The following is a 20,323-nucleotide window of genomic DNA, read 5'->3' as shown; positions in this document are numbered from 1 at the left end:
CGGGCGGGCGAGGGCCGGGGGCGGCGGGTGGCCGCCCCGCTCTCCCCGCCCGTCGCCGGCCCGGCCGGCTCCCACCTCCTCCTGGCCCGCCTCACTTCCTCCCTCTTCCCAAACCCGCGCTCCGCTCGACCCTTCCCGCCCCCTCCCACCCCTCCTCTCTCTCCTCCCACTTCCTCCTTCCTTCTCCGTCTCAGGAAAGGCCCGAAAAAGTGGAGTCGGCGCCTGCGGTCCCTGGAGGGGCCTGTGAACACCGGCCCCCTCCTGTCCCCCGGACAGCCACCCTGCCCCTGTCGGGCCTTCAGATCGGGCACCCTCGGCCTGGGAGGCCAGGCCTCCAGGGAAGGGGCAGGGGCCACAGACCTCCGTGACTAAGGTCCAGCGGGACTTCCAGCCCATTCTCCTTTGGTCCAGAAGAGGCTTTCATAATATCGGCTTTATTCTGCGTGAAATACTAGGAAACGTCCTTTATCAGGGAAGTTCTGTCAGAATGGATTTGTTTTGGTTTTGTTTGTTTGCTTTGTGTTGTTAAGTTCTGATTTCCTGGCTGCTGAACCTTACTTGGGCGGGGAAGAAGACATGCCCATAGCCCTCCGGTGATGTCTGCTCACCTGCAGCTGCTGGGCTGGGGTCCAGGGAGAGGGCGCCGGGAGTAGTGGGGGCTAGGACCCCACCCCCACCCAGGGGGCCGAGTCCCTGAACTCTAAGGGTGGGGCCTCCAAGCTTCCTCACTGGGGGGGGGGGTTATTGAGACCCCCTTGGAGGAGGAGCATCAAGTTCTAAGTCAAGCCACTTTAGTGACTGCCCAAGACTGGGCAAGGCCCCTCCCCTGTGTATTTCTCTTTTTCCCGTGGAATGACATGTCCCAGCTCATACAGCCAGGAAGGAAAGGCTAGAAAGACAACAATAATAACTCACATTTGCATAGTATTATTTAGTTTGGAACACACTTTCGCATATATTATTTTAATTGATCTTTTAACTGTGTGAGGTAATAAGTGTGTTGTCCTTATGCCCATGTAGACAGATGATAAAATTGAGACTCAAAGGATAATGTGCTCCGGAGAGGCAAAATTACGGCCCAAATTCAGGTATCCTCCCTCCAAGTCAGCTCCTTTGTTCACGGCACCTCGCTGTATCCCAGAGACTCTTGTCCCATTCCTTTTGAAGCTGCTTTTGTGGTTAATTCTTGTTTCCCTCCCTTGTTTTCTCTTTTCAGGCCCTCCCCTGGCCCTTTACCCTCCTGGTCTGGGTGTCCAAGGACAGAGCCTCCAGCCTAGCTTTGGGAGGCCAAACATCTCCCTTAGTCTCCGCCCCAAAAGCCACTTCCAAGCCTTCCTGAGAGCATGATGCTCCCTTAAGATCTGCTGCCCCCAGCTCTCCTCCAGTGTCCATATATGAAATGGCCATAGGAGAGGCCCCTGTGCATTGTGTTCTCCACTATTCAAACCCATTCACTGAAGTTGTCCACTGCCTATCATCTCGAAGCCAAGAAAGCACGTGTTTCTCCTGACCTGCCAGAGGGGTAGTTGGGACTGCAGAGCTGAGCCCTAGGACAGAGGCTTCAGAGGAACTAATCATCTCTCCCTTCTCTGCCTCTGTGCCTGGGAACGGATTTCCACCGATGCACTCTGATGAATACTGCAAGATGTGGTCTGTTTACAGTCGGTGTCCTCACTGGAGTCCAGGCCTCTAGGACAAGTACGCATCTTTTCATCTTATATCCCCAGTGCCCAACACTGAAATTTCTTTGAAACGTGTGTTGCTGAAATGGTTGTCAAAAAGCAGTATAGAGTCGGGGTGACATCAGATAGCCTGGGATCACATTCCCAGCTCCACTGCTTGTCAGCCACACAGCCTTCGGAGAAGTCATTTAAATTTTCTATGCCTCCATGTGCTCATCTGTAAAATGGGACAAAAAGAGCACCTACCTTGTAAAGTTATTGTGAGGGCTGAACGGGTTAATAACATATCTAATCCACAATGCACCGGGATTTTAGATCCAGCAAGGAAAGAAGAAAAGGCTGTGACATGATGCTTTATATCAATGTCAGAGATGTTTAAAAATGTTTTAAATGTCTACATGAAACCCTTAGAGGGGCGCCTGGGTGGCTCAGTCACGTAAGCGTCTGCCTTCGGCTCAGGTCATGGTCCCCGGGTCCTGGCATCAAGCCCCGCATCAGGCTCCCTGCTCAGTGGGGAGTCTGCTTCTCCCTCTCCCTCTCCTCCTTGCTTATGTTCTCTCTCTCTCTCAAATAAAGAAAATTAAATTAAAATAAAAACACTTAGAAGAGTAGCTACTGCCATTGTTGAAATGCATTCTCCCAAAAGCCCCATGATGAGTGAGTTAATCCTCACTTTACAGATGAGGAAACAGAGATTCAGAGAACTGAAAGAGCTTGACCAAGCTCACAGGGCCAGTGAACCCTCCGCAGGCATTTAAAACCTGCCTTTGAGGTGCAGTAATCCACGGTTATTACAATAGCTGGCAGTCGCCCACCAGGCTACCAGGGAGTTGGGAGCTGGGTTTTGTTCTCAATTGCATTAGCTTTCCTTAATCTAAATTTCTTACCCCTCTGGTATAGTAACTCTGCTTCTTCCTCCCCCTCCTCCTTCGTACTTGGCTCTGATCTTGTTACTTTTCTGTTAATGGCTTCAGGTTCTACTGTATCTGCGATTTAAATTGTAAGCGACCTCCTATCTTTTATGGAGGTAGGAGGGGTATAAATAAATATAAAGGTCAAAATTAGCTTTTGAAGATGACATGTAGCAAGAAACAGTGAGAGAGAATATGGCCACGATCGCACGTGGGGATGTATATGTGGACACCTGAGGGACTGCCCAAAATGCTCCCTCCAGTGCTTCCCCAGAGAGACTCTGATGCTCGGTGTCCTGATGCAGTGCAGAGCTCAGCGGGCCCCTTGATGTGGCGTATCTGTCACACCAGACTCTGTTTTTTCCCATAACCCAATGAGACACTACCGAGTGGAAAGGCAGAGGAGCTTGGGAAGTTACGGGGGCTGGAGGCAGTGAACTTTTCTAGTACCTTCTCTGGCTCTCCTTGGTACCCCCTCCCCAAAAAAAGAAGCATCTACTTGAAAGAGTGTAACTTTCTAGCTCACTATTGCAATGAGTCTGAGGCAAGGGAGAGCATCCAATGAGCTCCTAACCAAAGCAATGTAAAAGGTGTATCGCTGCTTTCAACATCAGAAAGGGAACCACCAAGATATATTTTGTTTGGAGTTTTGCAGTCTCCCCACAGCCCTCGTGGCAGCCCAGGATCCACAGCTGTCAAGGTCACAGAAAGATGCCACTTGCCATTTCTGCCCTCCATTTCCCTACACGAGGAACCCCAGGATTCTACCTCTTCTGCCCAGCTCATAATACGTTAAAAGATAATGGAAGATAATGGTTAGAATAGAGCATAGCATCGTACTGGGGTTTTGCTTCCCAAGTAGAGAGGCCATGGGCCAGCTAGAGGGTCATATTTGTGAATTTGCTTGGGTTTTTCAGGATGGGATCTGGGTGGAGAGGGCTTTTCCAAAACTTCTCTCAATTCTCCCACAGGCCCTGAGACCTGTTTGAGCAGAGCAGAGCCGAAAGCTGGGTGAGCAAGGGAGTTTGAGAAGGACGATTGCATGGGGAGCTTCGCTGGGGGCAGCAGGGAGAACATGCCATCCCTCAGTACCCCTGAATGGAGCCTACTCTTCTTCCTCCAAGACTGAATAAAATGTATTCTATGCTCAGATCCACGAGACAAAGAAGGAACATATCAACAAAGGCGGGGAAAGACGAAAATGGTTGTTCAGCGATTCATTCACGTAAGCGTAGTTCATCTCCAAGGCGTCCAAGGAAGCAACTGCGCACCAAATCCCTTCCAACGCTGTCTGTATCTGAGCCTCCTGTGAAATAATCCTCTTAATGGAATATTTAAGAAATCCGGATATAAATCACCAACCTTTTATCTCACCTGAAGATCCACACTCCATAGGGCGGATGGTGTATACGTCTATCTGCATATGGGTGGTTGCAAGTGCCTTTGTGAGCGGATGTTGCTATGTTTTTAGGCTCCTTATGCTTTTCAATATCTAAATCTATTTTTTTTCTGAAATAGGTGTGTAAAATTATAAATCTTAGAGATCAGAGCCCAGAAAACAGCTGCACCTAGAGACAATTAAAACACACATCCCTAGGAAAAACCTTTTTTGTCATTTGCAACCAACAAAAATGCCTATTATTATGACGTGCTCATAAATAACTTGAGTTTGGCGTATGCTTTTGTACCAAACAGAAGATGAATAAATTAAATTTGATTTACAATCTTTTTTCATTTTTATTAGCACTGCTCTGAAGAGTTTATGTAAGGGACGTGCCAGAGCAGTTATGCCAAATGTTTTAAGGCGTTGGTATTGATATTATATAAATTAAGGTGTTTTAATTTGCATTCTTTAATTAACTAAATACTGGCAGAAAAATAAAACACAAGGGCAGCCCTGACTTATTGCCTCTATTAAACTGCTGACATCTCTGAAAAGATGCTTTAAGTAATCCAATTCATGCAGAGTGGGGGAGGAAGGGGTATTAACACTCTGATTTAGCAAAATACATTCGGGTTTAAGAAACCAATATCCTGCTTTGCTTGCACAGTGGTTGAGGTGGTGCGTGTGTTCTAAGAAGGTCTGCATCCGTGTCCCCAAGGAAGAAGTGGTCAATGTTTTAACTATGCATCCTGCCCAGGTCTGAGCTGAAGGGTCAAGGGGGAGCCCAGCCCTGCCACTGGGTATAAGCAAGCTCCTGGGTGCAGGGCCTGCAGACCTGGGCTGTATCACTGCCAGTCTAAAAAGAGACAAGCTGGTTGAATTAATCCAGTGGATCCCATGTCAACATGATCATGTCCAAAAACCAAGGAAAGAGTCAAAGATCCTTCAGCACAGTAAGCTGCCTCTGATCCATGCTTCCCATCACACGCAGGCCCCAAACAAAAACAAAAACAAACAAACAAAAAGCCTTTCTAAAAAGATGGGCCAGGAGTATTTCAATTCCTTTCCATGCTCTGGGTCATGTCACCAGCTCCAGAGACTTTCTTAAAATTCACTCTTAGGGTGAGGACAGTAGCTTCTTTCTCGTCCAAGTTAGAATGAACTTTTCCCTAATTTCCCTTCTTTGCTCTTAATTTTTGCTCTCGGTTTCTCCTCTCCTGTAGGGTCAGAGTCAACTGTGGTAAGGTCTCAGCTTCTGTGATTCTCCCTCCAGACTGGTAGGGAGGAACAGCTATAAGAAGGAGATCACAGTTTCCCGTGTTGGCCGTAGGAAAGAGATTTCTCCTAAAACACAGGGGAGAACATTTTCTTTCTCTTCCCTAAACCCACAGGAAAAGAGCCATCTGTACAACAGCCCATACTATTCTCTCGCCATTCTGAGGGTGTCCAGCTTGCATTCTCTGCCTGGACTGCAAAACATCATGTCCAGGGCGGGGATCTTGGGGCCTCACAGACAGACACCCACTGAGTTGACTAGAGACACCACACAGGGAGAGGTGGGGCTGGGGAGCAGAGCTCAGCTCTCTCCTGGCCCCCACACTGCCTGTCCACTGGCATACAGCACCGTGTCTTCTGAAAGCCCAGTAAGAAGCAGGTCAAGGGCAAGCCCGAGCAAGCCCGAGCAAGCCCAATTGTCCAGGCCTCCGAGTCCTGTCATTATGCAATGTCCCTACCCCAGTTTTCTTCCTCGAGGCTTTTCTTGACTTGCTGCAGAAATAAAGGATGAATTCCAACTTTTTTTTTTTTTAGATTTTATTTATTTGACAGAGAGAGACACAGCGAGAGAGGGAACACAAGCAGGGGAAGTGGGAGAGGGAGAAGCAGGCTTCCTGCTGAGCAGGGAGCCCGATGCAGGGCTCGATCCCAGGACCCTGGGATCATGACCTGAGCCGAAGGCAGACGCTTAACGACTGAGCCACCCAGGCGCCCAAATTCCAACTTTTAATAAGGAAAATACCGTTCTCCTTTGCCAGCATCCAATCCCCCCCGCCCCACCCCCTCCAAAAAAAAAAAATCGCACCTTCTTGTCGTTTTCCATCTTGCAGCTCTGTCAGTTGTTTTAAAACAACTGTTTTAAAACATGTCTCCTGTCACAAATAAGATTGTCATCATGCATTTTGACTGCAGTGGTGAAAAATTCACCCAGCTTAGAGAGAAGGGAGGGACCTCTGAGAGCCCCTTCAGGCCTGCCGCAGGACAGGAATGAACGAAAGGAAAAGGACACAGTCCACTCATGGTTTTGAACTACTGTACTTTTTCTGGCTGTGGCTATTCGGGCTGTTTGTTTGGTTTTTGTTTTGTTCAATTATTTGTTCATTGATTTCTTTATTTAAGGAAATTAATGAGAAAAATGAAGACAGCCTGGCAGAAACTGGTTGTGTTGAACTTATCAATGACAGGCCCCTGGAGACATGTGAGAGCTGCCTCAGGATGCCTGAGGAAAGTTCTTCAAGATGTTAGATTTTTACTTTAGACCTCCTGGAATGTAAATGTATCCCGATTCCAAGAGCTTATCAACACTCTGCCTGGTCCCGACGGTTCTCCCATCGCCACAGGGTCAAGGTTACTAAGGAAAAGTGAGCTTTGACTCAGAGGCCCAGGCCTAGGACCAGAAGTGAGGGGACCAGAGTAGTGCTCCTGCTGGGATTCTTGGCAACGAAACACTGCAACCCTTGTTGAGAAATCATACATGCATGCCCTTTCGTACCTTTGAATTTTGCAGGTAATACCTCTTCAAAGATAAAAAATAAAAATAAAATGAAAATGAAAACTGCCTTGGTGAGCACACGACTAACAGTAATTGTTGATTTCATGATTTGATGTCTTGCAATCCTTCACAGGCCTCCTTCTGGAAATTCATGGTTGGGTCTGGAGATAAACCTTGACTGATACAACCAAAACCATTTTATGCATTGTCTTTGACACAAACCTTTGCCTTTCAGTGAGCATAAACAAGAAAGGTCTAGATGATACAGAGTTCTTATTGGGGCTCACTAATTGGAAAGTTGGCTGTATTAAAAGGTGTATTTGCCAATATCTTGGATTCTTTCAGGCCAGACTTGAATATTCGTCTCCTCCTTTTTCTCCTACTAAACGAGGGAGAAGGTGGGAAGGGGAGGAGGCAGGGTCATGAGAAGCATGCTTGTTTTGTTTTGTTTTTAAATCCAAAGATGGAAATGAGCCTTTCAAGTTCTCCACATGAATGTCACCAGAAGGTCCTGGAGGTGTCCCCCATGTTTCCTTGGCTAAGTGTCTCGGCTGAACTTCTAATTCACCCCAATTGTCTCCTCCCAACCCTCTTAAATGGAGTGGGTTTTTTTGGAACATATGTAGTTTTTGCCCCAGCAATTCTACTCCTAGGAATATCACCCTATAGTTCTATTGGCACACATGGAAAATGATATATATTCTATATATACCCATATACTTATATCTGATAAATCACTGCAGCAGCAAGATTAGAAAGCATCCAAATGTCCACCAGGAGGGGACCAGTCACATAAACTGTGGCACATCTGTGTAACAAAGCCAGGAAACTACAAAATAAATAGATATGAGGAAATCTCCAAAATATATTAAGTTTTTTTTAAAGCAAATGCAGAACAATTTCTTTAATATGTCACCATTTGTGTACTAAAGAAAGAAGGAATATACACGTATTTGCTAATATAAATACAAAAGATCTCTGGAAAGATGGGCCGTAAACGCCTAGCACTGATGCACTGGGGAGAGAGGCGGGCTGGTGAGAGGGAGGTATTTTCACTGTACATTCATTCTCATGGCTTTGGAATTTGGCGCCATGGGAATGCACTTCGTCATAAATAAATAAATGCATTTTTCAACAAAATAAAAAATAATTTAAATCACGTTCAGAGGGAGTTCATTATGTAAATCCCCACTCCCAAATGGACCACTAGAGTTGGATCCTTCTGGCCTGGGGCTCGGTGGGGACCTGGCCTCTTCGGTTTCCTTCTCTGAGCAAGGCTGGCAGAGGGCCACCGAAACAAAAACTCCTTGAAATTGTTCTGACATCTTGGAATTTGGTTTCATCAAATACAACCAGTGATAATTGAGCCACTGCCGGAGCAGCTCACCCTTTTTTCTCTAATCGTCTCCGTTGAAATGAGTTTGAAGCAGCACATCCCAGTCGTGGCAAGCCCAGCCCAGAGAGGTGCACACTTTTGGCAAGTTTAAAGGCTTACCTGGCAGAGGTGAGGGACCAGAGAAACATCATTCTCACAGTCTGCCACCTGCCAAGCGAGGTCTTCTGGAGGGCCTGGGGTGCCCACTGGTTCCAGCTGGTGGAAACTCAGCAGGCACATTCCCTGCATCTCTTTCAGGGGCCTTTGCTCTACTCCGGGACTCCCCTTATAACTAAGCAAGAGACGGCGCCTGAACACACCTAGGATGGTTTATAGTGGCACCGACAGGGTGCTCCCTTAATGTTAGTGGATCTGAATTTAACTTTGAGTAAATGCACTTAAGAACAGTGGGTAACTAAACTACGGGGTACTGAGCAGGATTAAGTTCAGCCCTCCTGACTTTTTTTTTTTTCATCAGCAAAGAAGCACACAGATCCTTTCCTTCAGAAGCAAGGGCTGCCCGGCATTTCAGGAGCTGTGGACTGTGCGTGCTGGCTTGCTCTGGACCTCACCCACCTTGGGGGATCACCTCAGGCCTGTGATCAATAAACAGTCATTGAATGGATTAATTCAATCCAGTTTCATTAATTAAATGCATGCTCCCCTCACTTCTTTCTCTTCCTCCATTGCCTCTCCACCATCTTGTCCTTCCTAGGGATGAAAGGGAATTCCTGATTGAGAAGACCAGAGCTCTGGAAAACAATTAAAGTCATTTGTTTTCAGTTTCTCCCTGCTAGAGGCCTCCTTCTCCCTCAGTTCTGCACACAGTAGATTGGCCCAGGAAGCAACTACTTGGGTTTGAATCCCGGTTCTACCACGTTCTAGCTGTGTACCTGGGGCAAGTTACTTCACAGCTCTGGGCCTCAGCACCTCGCCTATCACACAGGCATAATAATAGTGCCCATCTAAGAGAGTTATCACATGCAAGGAGTTCAGAACAGCGTCTAGCACACAGTAGGTGCTCAATAAATGTTATTATCACCCTGGGTGACACACTCACTGTCTGCTAATCATAACTGGGGCATTGGCTGACTATTAAAATAGGAGTATTTGTAATTTAAGAGGAATCCCCAAGAAATTTGAAGGCCCAAAGGAGCAAAGTAGTCAAGGGTGAATGCCCAGGGCTGAGGCTGCTGTATGGGGCGTTCGGGGCGGGGCAGAGGAAGGGGGAAGAGCTTCAAACGCACACCTACTCCCACTGGTCTCCCAGGCCAGCCCTGCCTATCTCCCTGGGGGCTGATAGGAGATAAATGAAACAAACCACTTCTTCAAAGCACCCTGCTCAAGGACCCGGATCAAACACCAGGGCTTGGAAGATAAGCTCCAGCCTACATTTCCTTTGTCCATTCCTTCCCACCACATCTCCAAAGGAAATTCTAGGGGGAGGAAAAGTAGTTAATTCCTCTTTCTTTTATCAAAAGGAGTTACCTCCCCACTACACCACAATGGGCCCTGATAGGAGAAGGGGGGTGCTTTTCTCGGGGGCTCTGCCAGGGATTCACTGTGTGACTTTAGGCTCCCCCATAAAATTCTCGGTGTCCTGTTCTTCATCAGTCCAAAGGGATGAAAACACCTGCCCAAAATAACTCAGAAAATTGTTGGGGGGGCGTGCGGAGGGGGGAATGATGAACACGGAAACACAGATTTGGGAAAAGATACTTTCACAGGTTTGTATAGTTGACATTTTGAAAAACACCAAGTTATCCACCTTGAATCTTTTTGGGAATCCAGTGAGGTGAGATGTAAACAAATAGCACTCTACAGGTAAAATTCTCATTCATTCAGCAACAAACATTCACTTATGACGGACGGCCTAGATTCACTTCCCAGCCCCACGTCTCAGGAGCTGGGACTTTGGGCAAGTGACTGAACCCCCACATCCTCCTCTGTGAAACGGGGTGAGAGAGGACCCATCTCTTCCGGCTTCTGCAAGGATTAGATGAGATACTGCGGGCAGAGTGCTTGCAGCGATGCTTGGCTCTCGGTGCTGGCCACTGGGAAGCTATCGCTAGGCAGTGAGAATACAAAGAGGCCGCGGACAATTCAGAAGCAGTCACAGTCCAATGGGAGAACGGGCAAGTCGACAAACGAGGGCAGATGCTGAGTGAGAAGCGTAATCATAGGACACAGTAGGCTGTGAGAGCGCAGAGGAGGGAGCTCCTTGAGCAGGCTCCCCGCGAGGCTGGTTGTCCTCGCCCCTCGGGCCCTCTCCTGCCCAGGGCTGTGTCTGAAGCTGGGGATGGGGCAGACAGAGGAAGTGCCTGCGAGGGCCCTGAGCGCAGGGCTCTAAATCAGGGCTCCGGGCCAAGGCGGTAATTGTCAGCCGATGAAAGATATTAAGCGCCAGGGAGGAAAACCAAGTTCTCTATGAGGCAGACTTTTCAGAGTTCTTACAGCTTGTTAAAAAAAAAAAAAAAAAATGTAAATAGTTACCCAGTGAGATATTATTTCATGTTGTTGCCATTAGGGTTTGAGTGTTATGCAGAGAGAGGCGATCATTCAGGCAATTCTGCCTCAGCGAGGACTGAAAACTCCACATTAACCCCCACACAACAAATTCACCACCTCTAGCTCTCAGCCTGACTCAGGCATTTTCTCCTGGGCGGTGAATTTTATGTAAATTGAAGCAGTGAAAAAAAATCTATAAATATTCAGAATTTCCTAAAGGATTTTCTTGATGGCTTGGGGGGTGGGGGACATTTTTTAAAAAAACACATTTTGACTGGAGGCTGGGGGAGGGCTACTCTCATTTCGGGTCGAATTCTGGGACGGCTTGGGTCTTGCGGGCGGGCGGTCCCCAGTGCTAGGAGGCTCCAGATCCAGTTACTGCCGAGACTGGTCTCCAGAGTGCCAGCCCCACGGATGCATGGATCACAGCCATCATTCACCTGGGACTCCCCTTGTGCCAAGGGCTGAACATGTGGACACACGTTGTCTGCTTCTGGCCTCCTGACTCTTGGAGGCCACTCTTACATTTCATACATGGGGAAAAGGGAAGGGAGGTTGATCGCCCTGGCCCAGGCCCACCACAGCAGCATGGTTCGAAGGCCTGGCTCTGAGAGACCCGATTCCAAGTGACCGCTCTGCCACTCACCGGTCAAGTGACTTTAGGGAAGGGACTAACCTTTCCAGCCTCACTCTCTTCAGCTGGAAATGGGGAGAACAGTACCTAAGGCTTATGGAGAGCCTGACACACGGAATGGCATGGGGCATCCTCCAGCAGCCTTCACCCCATCCTATCTTAATGGTGCTAATCACTCCCAGGGCAACCTGAGCAGGTCCTGGAGAGAGGGAGGCTCCTTAACCATACATCTGCCACTTTTCTGCAAGGCCAGGACATGGGCCGTATGTCCTGTACAACATCTTGCAGGGGCTTTTGAACCACACCCTTTAGCGCCATGCTATATATGTCATGCCTGAAATAAATATGGCCCAACTCAATACTGAGCCTTACTCTCTCCCAGGTGGCAAGCCATTCCTCTGAATAATGCCCTTGCTGTAGGCCACTGGGGCCCCAGTTAGGACTCCATAGGTTAGGGCTTCAGCTAAGTGAATGTCAAATACCGATTGCAATCATCGTCTCTTCGTGTTTTAATTAGGCCCCTGGTCTAAGTATGGTATCCCATTTCCTCTCCTAAGGCAATTGGGTGGATTCAGCCAGAGGAGAGCTGCTGCTCTCACCAGCACCCTGAAAGGAAAGGTGTCCCCATTCCCTTGCTAGCACTTTCCAGGAGAGGGGAAACAGGCCTGGTCTGGCCTCAGTGCTGTCAGGCGTCCACTGTTCCTATCTGTGATCACTGCTGTGAGCTAAGAATGTGGGTGGGGTTTTGTGGGCATGTGCGTGTGCGTGTGTGTTTAAGGACCATATATTACTACCAAGGCAAACTGCTCACCTCCCACCCAGAACCTGCCCATTCTATCCTCATCCCCACCTTTCTCCTTTCCTTTCAATCATTCACTACCTTTTCCTTCTCTTTTCCTCTAAATATTCTGTCGTCCTCTATTCTCCCCTCTCTCCTCTCTGCTGCCTCCTACCCCTCTTTTCCTTCCAAATTCCTCTTCTCTTTCCCCTCCCCTTTGCTCCCAACTGATTTCCCATTAATCATCCCTAGCACACATCTGCTTGGGTCCTGGAAGGATTTTTTGGCTGGCTCTCGCAGCTGGGCTGGTTACAATAATCAAGAAGGAGTCTTTCATCTCTCTCTGCCTCCTGGGTCTCCTCTCTTCCCAGCTCATCCTCCTCCAGGGTGCCTATGGAGGCCCACCCTTTTCCAGTCTGTAAGGCTTTCTTCTGTTCTCAGTCTGGGTAGCAATTTCCCCAAAGCCAAACAGGCTTGTAGGTTGCAGCAGCTCTGCCATGGACTTTTGAATGAGGTACTGGCATTGGCAGTGAAGTCAGAAAGCACAAAGGCTGGCATGGGGGGGGCCGCAGAGACCACCACATAGATGGGATCACCCCCCCTTCTTGCACCCCTCTTGCTGCAATATGGAAGACACCTCACAGCCCGGGCATCCCTTAGCATTGGTTTCAACCTGACTTTACCAGGATTAAAACTGGGGTAGGCAGAGCCTGTGTAATTTCTAAGAGATCTATGCATACCCCAAAAAACAGCAGGGATGCAGGGAGTACATTTAGTTTAGTGTATGATTGATATGGCCTGGGAGTGGTGCCTGCTGCCTCCTTTCCTGAGCATGATAAATGGCCGGGATTGCTATTTGTTATTTCCGAGAGGGTTCTTTCTTTCCGTTTGGAGAACCCCTCTGAAATCACCTATCCCCATCTTGGGTTCTCATGTTGTTTCAAGGCGTAGATCAACGCGGCAGAGTCAGGGAGGGGTAGTCCCGGAGAAATATGCCCCGAGTGACAGGCCTGACAATCAGCGTGATGGATTGGGTCTGAGAAAGTGGTACTCGAAGGGAGGCAGCGACACCAGCGCGCCTCCACTGGCCGCTGAGAGCACGGGAAAGTGGTCTCCCTAGAGGCCGGCGCACAAAGGACCAGCTTCACCTTCTGATGATCCGCCAACCGGGAACTTTAATGTCAGTACTTATGACTCTCTAAAATCTCTGCCAAGCGCGAAGCCGGCAATACACACTTAATCTAAAAGGCGGGGGGAGGGAGGGGGAGGGTATTCTTATTTTTAACAAAAGTTTTTATTCCAAGATTTCCCTGGGAAAAGCTAGTGCATTTTCCCCCACGAGAAGAGAAGACGGGAAGGCGCAACTCTGGAGTCTGTATCGACGTGCAGCACGTAGAGAGAGATTCCCACCCCCCTCCTCTGAGATACTGGCCTCTCCAGTGATCCTGGGTCCCCCCAAAATAGCAGCTAGGCGCGCTGCAGTGAGGGAATTGTGCGCCTCTAAACAGACACTGTAAGAAACCTGAAACACACCCAGGACCGAACCTATAAATCAGTGTGCAGGCAAGGCTCGCCAGGCGCGTCCGGGCGGTGGGCACAGCCTAGGACACCGCGCTTCGTCGCGACCATCTCACCCCGGAAGGGAGTCCTCAAACTTACAGGCTTCGGACAGGACAGGCTCAAAGTAGTTGGAGCGGCGACGCCGCGTCCCGAGAGCCGTGGACGCCTCCAAGGCTCGGGCGCTTCCAAGTGAGCACACCAGGGAGAAGCCAATTAGGGAAAGAGAGCTGGACCGGAGCAGAGCCGGAGCTGAGCCGGAGCAGAGCCGGGAGCAGGGCCGAGCTAGGCTGGCGCTCTGGAGGCGTGGCCCGCCCCTAGGCGGCCTCCGGGAGAGGCTGGGACTCCGCTGCGACGGAGCCAGCGCCTTGCGCCCCTACCCCCCCCCCGCCCCACCCCAATCCGCCCCACCCCAGACACACTCGGCTGGCGGGTGACTGACCCGGCCAGCACCACCCCCGGCGGTGTGAAGGGAGAGGGGAGGGAGACAGGAAAGCCAGCGGAGGATAGGGCGCGGAGCCCAGGGTCCTGGAGAAGTCTCGTCCTCTATGGGACCCCGGGGCAAGGGCGGCCCGGCTGGGGGGAGGGGAGGAGTACGGCGGGTGGTAGAGGCCGAGGCTGCGGCGGCGCGCGGGCGAGGCCCCTTTAAGGTTCTCCCCTCCCACCGGCGGCGCCGGCCTCCGCCCGCCGCTCTCCCCGCCCCGGGGTCCCGGCGAGAGCTGCGATTGGGCGGGCGCGGCGATCCCTTTGAAGTGTGGCTGCCGATCGCGGCTATTTGACGTGCGGCTCGGGGAAGGCGAAGGTTTTTGTGTTGCTCGCCGGGGCTAGCGGCTGCGGCGGCGGCGGCGGCGTCGGTGGAGGAGGGGTGGAGGCGCAGCGACTGCTGCACCGCGCTCGACGCTGCGGAGCGAGCCCACCCGCCCCGGGAGCTCGCCTCCCTGGTGCTCCCCCTCCCTCCCCGCCCCCCCAGTGGCGCTGCCTCCTCCAAATGAGCGATTCGCCCGCTGGATCTAACCCAAGGACACCCGAAAGCAGCGGCAGCGGCAGCGGCGGCGGCGGGAAGAGGCCGGCGGTGCCGGCGGCGGTGTCCCTCTTGCCCCCGGCGGACCCCCTGCGCCAGGCGAACCGGCTCCCTATCAGGGTCCTGAAGATGCTGAGCGCTCACACCGGCCACCTCCTGCACCCGGAGTACCTGCAGCCGCTGTCCTCCACTCCCGTCAGCCCCATTGAGGTCAGTCTCCTGGTCGCTGCTCGCCCAGCGCCGGCCCCATTCCACCCACCACGGCCGGGCCCGCGGCCCTACTCCCTGCGCCCCGGGGCTCGGTGTGACGCCCAGGTCCTGCCACGGCGGCGGACGGGGTGAGGAGGGACCGAAGGAACAGGGATCGGAGTCCACCGGGTTCTCCCCAGGCTTCTCCGTGGAAGGTTTCCCCTTCCACGCTCGCCTTTCGGAGCTATGTGTTTGCTTTTGGATTGGGTTTGCTCTTGGAGTCTCCACTGGGTCCTTTACTTTTCCTCTGGCACCCAGTTTCCAGGCTAGAGATGATCTCTCCTTTCCTGCCTCCCCCGCTCCACCACCCCTCCTCCCACACACACACCGGTTTGGTCTCTTTGACTCCGTATCGCCCCCGTCCCACTCCGCCTCTGTCCCATCCGGTTAGAGCGCACTACGCCCCGGCACTCCCGATCCCAGGTCTTTCTTCCTCCCACTTCCCTGGGTGCCCTCCCCGGGAGGGAGGGGCTACTAGGAGAGCGCCAACGGCAGTCCAAGCTTTAGACTGCGCTTCTCCCGGCTCCTACCTCGCGGCGCCACGGCCAGAAACCCGTCCCAAGCGAAGTTCCCCAAACTGAAGGAATAAGTTTTCTCCTGGGCACAGGGGAGGGGAAGATGAGAGGGTAGGGGGCGAGTCACAGCCCCTCCCCCAGCCCCGACTCCAGACCAGTCACCTCCTCCCGCGGCGGCCTCTGGTGGACCACTTCTCCTGCCCCATTTCCCCGGGCCTGAGCCGCGCTCTGGGACCCGGGGGAACGAGGGATCCCACTCGGGCTCTGCGAGCGCAGTTCCAGCCTGCTGCGCCGCCCCGCCCGGCCCTTGCTCTCAGACCCTCTCCCCCAGGCCTTCCCGTCCCGTCGCGCCGCCGCCGCCGCCGGGGCTCTCCGCGCCCACCCAGCTCCCCAGACACCCCGCTTGCTCCGTCGGTTTGCCGGTCTCACCCCCTTCTCCCTTCCCTTGCCGCTGTCTCCCACAGCTGGACGCCAAGAAGAGTCCATTGGCGCTGCTGGCCCAGACTTGCTCGCAGATCGGCAAGCCGGACCCGCCGCCCTCGTCCAAGCTCAACTCGGTAGCGGCGGCGGCCAACGGGCTGGGACCGGAGAAGGACCCCGGCCGCTCCTCCACGGGCGCCGCCTCCGCGTCTGCGGCCCTCAAGCAGCTAGGAGACTCCCCTGCGGAGGACAAGTCCAGCTTCAAGCCCTACTCCAAGGGCTCCGGCGGCGGCGACTCCCGCAAAGACGGCGGTTCCTCCTCCGTGTCCTCCACCTCTTCCTCGTCCTCCCTGTCCCCAGGAGACAAGGCGGGCTTCAGGGTCCCCAGCGCCGCCTGCACGCCCTTCCCCCCGCATGGAGCGCCGGTCTCTGCGTCGTCGTCGTCCTCCTCGCCTGGTGGCTCCCGGGGCGGCTCCCCGCACCACTCTGACTGCAAGAACGGCGGCGGGGGTGGCGGCGGGGAGCTGGACAAGAAAGACCAGGAGCCCAAGCCCAGCCCGGAGGCTGCGGCCGTGAGCCGCGGCAGCGGTGGGGAGCCCAGCGCACACGGGGGTGGCGCGGAGGCTGGGGCCTCCGGGCGCAAGTCCGAGCCGCCCTCGGCCCTGGTGGGGGCCGGCCACGTGGCGCCGGTGTCCCCCTACAAACCGGGCCACTCCGTGTTCCCGCTGCCACCCTCCAGCATCGGCTACCACGGCTCCATCGTGGGCGCCTACGCCGGCTACCCGTCTCAGTTCGTGCCTGGCCTGGATCCTAGCAAGTCTGGCCTGGTGGGAGGCCAGCTGTCGGGGGGCCTGGGCCTGCCACCGGGCAAGCCCCCGAGCTCCAGCCCGCTCACCGGGGCCTCCCCGCCCTCCTTCCTGCAGGGATTATGCCGCGACCCCTACTGCCTGGGAGGTTACCACAGCGCCTCGCACCTTGGCGGCTCCAGCTGCTCCACCTGCAGCGCGCACGACCCCGCGGGGCCCGGCCTGAAGGCTGGGGGCTACCCGCTGGTGTACCCCGGGCACCCGCTACAGCCCGCTGCGCTCTCGTCCAGCGCCGCCCAGGCCGCGCTCCCCGGCCACCCGCTCTACACCTACGGCTTCATGCTGCAGAACGAACCGCTGCCGCACAGCTGCAACTGGGTGGCGGCCAGCGGGCCGTGTGACAAGCGCTTCGCCACCTCGGAGGAGCTGCTCAGCCACCTACGGACTCACACGGCCCTGCCGGGCGCCGAGAAACTTCTGGCCGCCTACCCCGGGGCTTCGGGCCTGGGCAGCGCCGCCGCGGCCGCCGCGGCCGCCGCCTCCTGCCATCTGCACCTCCCCCCGCCCACCGCCCCCGGCAGCCCCGGGTCGCTGTCATTGCGGAGTCCACACACTTTGGGGCTAAGCCGGTACCACCCCTATGGCAAGAGCCACTTATCCACAGCTGGGGGCCTGGCCGTGCCCTCCCTCCCCACAGCCGGACCCTACTACTCACCGTATGCGCTGTACGGACAGAGACTAGCCTCAGCCTCCGCACTGGGATACCAGTAACCACAGCTCTTGCACCCACCCGCCGCTCCTCTCCTTTCCCCCTCCGCCTCCCTCCCTCCCTCCCCCCCCTGCCGCCTCGCCGCTGCAACCTCCACTTCTGCTTGTCCCTGCCGGGATCCCCCGCCCAGACCCTCCCCACCGGACTGTGTATTTATTTACTATAATGTTAGCTTACAAGCTGGGAATATAAGTGCATTAACGGCCCACACGAGTCAATGGTATGCAAAAAGTCTGTGTTCCCCAAATAATAATATTAATCACACAAATAACTACATGTTCCCCGCCCCTCTTCCTTTATTTTTTTTCTTTTTCTTAGATGTAAGATTCTTTTTTTCCTTTTGCTTGGTTTTTTTTCTTTCTTTTTTCTTTTTTCTTTTTTTTTTTTTGATTGGTTTGGTTTTAGGGGGAGGAGGGAGTGTTGGGGTTCTGGGGTTCTTCTATTTGTTTTCCCTTCCTGGGGAGTTTCTTGCATGCTTCCTAACCGTTAAGACTACATTTCCCCCTTCTCTTTTCCCCTCTTTCCCCTTCATTTCTTCTTGTTTCCTTACATTTGAGGTTCTGTTTTATCCTTTGTACAAGTAACAGAGAGGAGATATTTTTTGTAACGTGTTTGGGGGGTGCAGGGATCCGCCTTGGTGGCAAGAGGTCTTGTGTTCTGTTGACCCAGAACTCTGCTCTGTGATTCGTCCCCTGCAACCCTCTCCTTCTGGGGTCCTTGGTCTGCACCCTGGCCCCCAAAATTAGAGCCTTGCTCCTCTGTCTTGCTCTGAGCACTGAGAGCCCTGACCCCACCAGGAGGCTCCCCCTGAGAGAGAGGCCCAAGTGGCCTCTGAACAGCCTTTCTACCTTCCAGACTTTTCATGGCCCCAAACACCCGGTAGTCACACTGCCTGCAGGTGGGGGACCTGTAGGGCTCATCTTATTCAATTAGAAGTCCTAGGAGGCCCTGCTGGTGTGAAACTTTGCTCTTTATATTTTGCAAAGTGCATTGATAGTCCTGTTTTATTCTCCATTATTGGGGCAGTGATCCCTCTCCTGATGGTAGGGGTAGGGTCAGTGATTCTTGCTAGATCCCTCCAAAGCAGACCAGTGGCCATATCAGAGGGCAATACAACCTTGGTAGCTCCATTGGGGGACAGCTGGGGAGTCGGGGAGTACACGGATCACAGTAGCCCCATCACCCCCTCCCAGGCCTGACCCAACAGAATCCCCAAAGTTGGCCGTGGGCTCCCTCAGTGACTGGGATTGAAGACTCGGACCCCTGGGTCTTCTCCCCACAACTTCCCTCCCTCCTGGTCTTATGCAGCAGTGCGGGGGGGCTGTGGGGCCTGTTTGGGATGAATAGAGCTCTCCCTTGGTAAGACTTATTTTGTTAATAAATGGAATACTTGGCTATATTCACACCGTGGTGTGTTTCTCTCTTGCCTCACCCACTGTCCCACTTCCAGACACCTGAGCAGATGTCCTTCTTTTATTCTTGTTTAAATACCTTATGGTTTCCTTCTGAGATTTCCGTTCAAGGTCGAGTTTAATGCCTTTCCTCAAGAAAGGGGTGGGGGAGGAAAAAAAACAAAACTTCTGCCAACGCATTACAAATAACATAAAACCGCCTTTATGGTTTTTTTTTTTCTTTTCCACTTGGTTATTTAGCTCCCAGGCTCCCTTCAAAGTCCTTGACATTTCCTGGGGACTGGGTGGAGGGAGTGTGTAGATGCGGTTTCTCCTCTGGGCCAAGAGTCGAGGTACAAGGGGCTGGGAAAGGAACCAGGACGCGGGGCTCAGGCTCCTGGCAGCACCGGCCCCAGAGCCCTGCAGGTATGCAAAGTCGACGTGCCTCTGGCGCCACCTAGTGGCATAAAGACGAGTGACGGATGCCAGCCCCGACGACGCCTTCCGCGCTTCCCACTCGAAATGCGAATAATTTCCTCTTCTTGACTGCCTTTTATACACCTTGAAATCAAAGAGTAAATGCGCCTGCTGAGACTGGTGTTTTGCAAGGCCTGGGGGCTCCCCAAGGCCAGCGCTGGGATGTCGACCCCAGTCATTTGCGCCTCCAGAGACTTCTCTGGACAGGGTTTGTGGTTTTGCTGAGAAGGCGCGGTGATTACTCGGGACTCTGAAGCCACTCTCGGTCCCTGTTGTCTTGAGCTCATACGACTGACACTGGCTTGGGCATCCTCGGACAGGCGAGGATGGGGCGCCGTTGACCAGGATGCTGGGACCAGGGCCGGGCACCGCCCCACTGCGCGGGGACTCCGCGAGCCCGGAGGAGAGGACGGGCCACCTGCACGTCCATCCCCGGCGGTGAGCCGCCAAGGCCGCCAGCTCTGGGGGCACCCGGCCGGGGCGCGCGTGCTCTCGGCCTCCAGCACCTGGGACGCGCCTGGCCACCTGTTGGGCGCACTTCAAAGTGGGCTGCCTCGCCCCCTCCTGGCTGCTCTCCGCGTTGGCCCCGTGCCGCTTTGGGATCGGTTGTTGTGCTGTAGTTTCGCTTGGCTTTTTCTGTGAGGATTGCGACTTACCGCGCAGTTGGTGCGAACTGCGTGCCTCTGAAACGTCGGTAGACCCGAGGTCAAGTGCGGAAGGGTGGCGTGGAAGGGATGCTCTCTCCGCCCCGCCGCGTTGCTTGAGACCACGCCACACCCCGCTAGAGAATCGCAGGAGGGCCTCGGGACTTGACAAAACCTCAACGTTAGATGGTTTGGGGGGGGGGTGATTACTGTTTTTTGAAGTTTTGCCACTATATCTTTGTTTCTGGACAAAATTCCTTCATTAATCAAGAGAACCTCAGGCTGCTTCTGCAGAAAATGTCAGTGCTGGCCACCGTAAGAACTTACGTGTGTCCCCGGGGAAGGGACCTTGGCTGCTGGTGTCTTTGGGCACGTGGGGGCCGCAGGGGGAGTCAGGGAGAAGGGCTGGAGAATGGGCTGGAGAAGCCGCCCTGG

At 53.4% G+C, this 20,323-nt stretch overlaps 1 protein-coding gene and 2 long non-coding RNA genes across 4 annotated transcripts in view; 2 read left to right on the top strand and 1 right to left on the bottom strand.

Moving 5' to 3' along the window:
* LOC144381291 (uncharacterized) overlaps nt 1-13,930 on the bottom strand; it is a 49,736-nt gene extending 35,806 nt beyond the window's left edge. Inside the window, exons 1-2 of one of the 2 annotated variants that reach the window (XR_013446201.1) lie at nt 13,699-13,930; nt 9,824-10,575 (exon numbers count right to left, since the gene is read on the bottom strand). This is a non-coding gene — a long non-coding RNA (uncharacterized LOC144381291). Of the gene's footprint in view, nt 1-9,823; nt 10,576-13,698 lie in introns of those variants that run through there. The other variant, XR_013446200.1, reaches the window with a different exon arrangement.
* On the top strand, nt 89-4,317 carry LOC118546909 (uncharacterized). The gene is made up of 2 exons (XR_004922826.2): nt 89-1,698; nt 3,565-4,317. It is a non-coding gene; the product is annotated as an uncharacterized LOC118546909 (long non-coding RNA).
* A 427-nt stretch (nt 13,931-14,357) lies between the features above and the next one.
* Nucleotides 14,358-18,775, top strand: ZNF703 (zinc finger protein 703). The gene is made up of 2 exons (XM_036109920.2): nt 14,358-14,827; nt 15,846-18,775. The coding sequence occupies exons 1-2, from the start codon at nt 14,585-14,587 to the stop codon at nt 17,376-17,378; spliced, it is 1,776 nt and encodes a 591-aa protein (XP_035965813.1). The 5' UTR covers nt 14,358-14,584; the 3' UTR covers nt 17,379-18,775.
* Nucleotides 18,776-20,323: the final 1,548 nt, after the last annotated feature.

This window comes from Halichoerus grypus, chromosome 3 (assembly GCF_964656455.1).
Source record: "Halichoerus grypus chromosome 3, mHalGry1.hap1.1, whole genome shotgun sequence".
NCBI classification, from domain to species: Eukaryota; Metazoa; Chordata; class Mammalia; order Carnivora; family Phocidae; genus Halichoerus; species Halichoerus grypus.
Note: the sequence above shows the minus strand (reverse complement) of the source record. Positions and strands in the feature narration are given on the sequence as shown.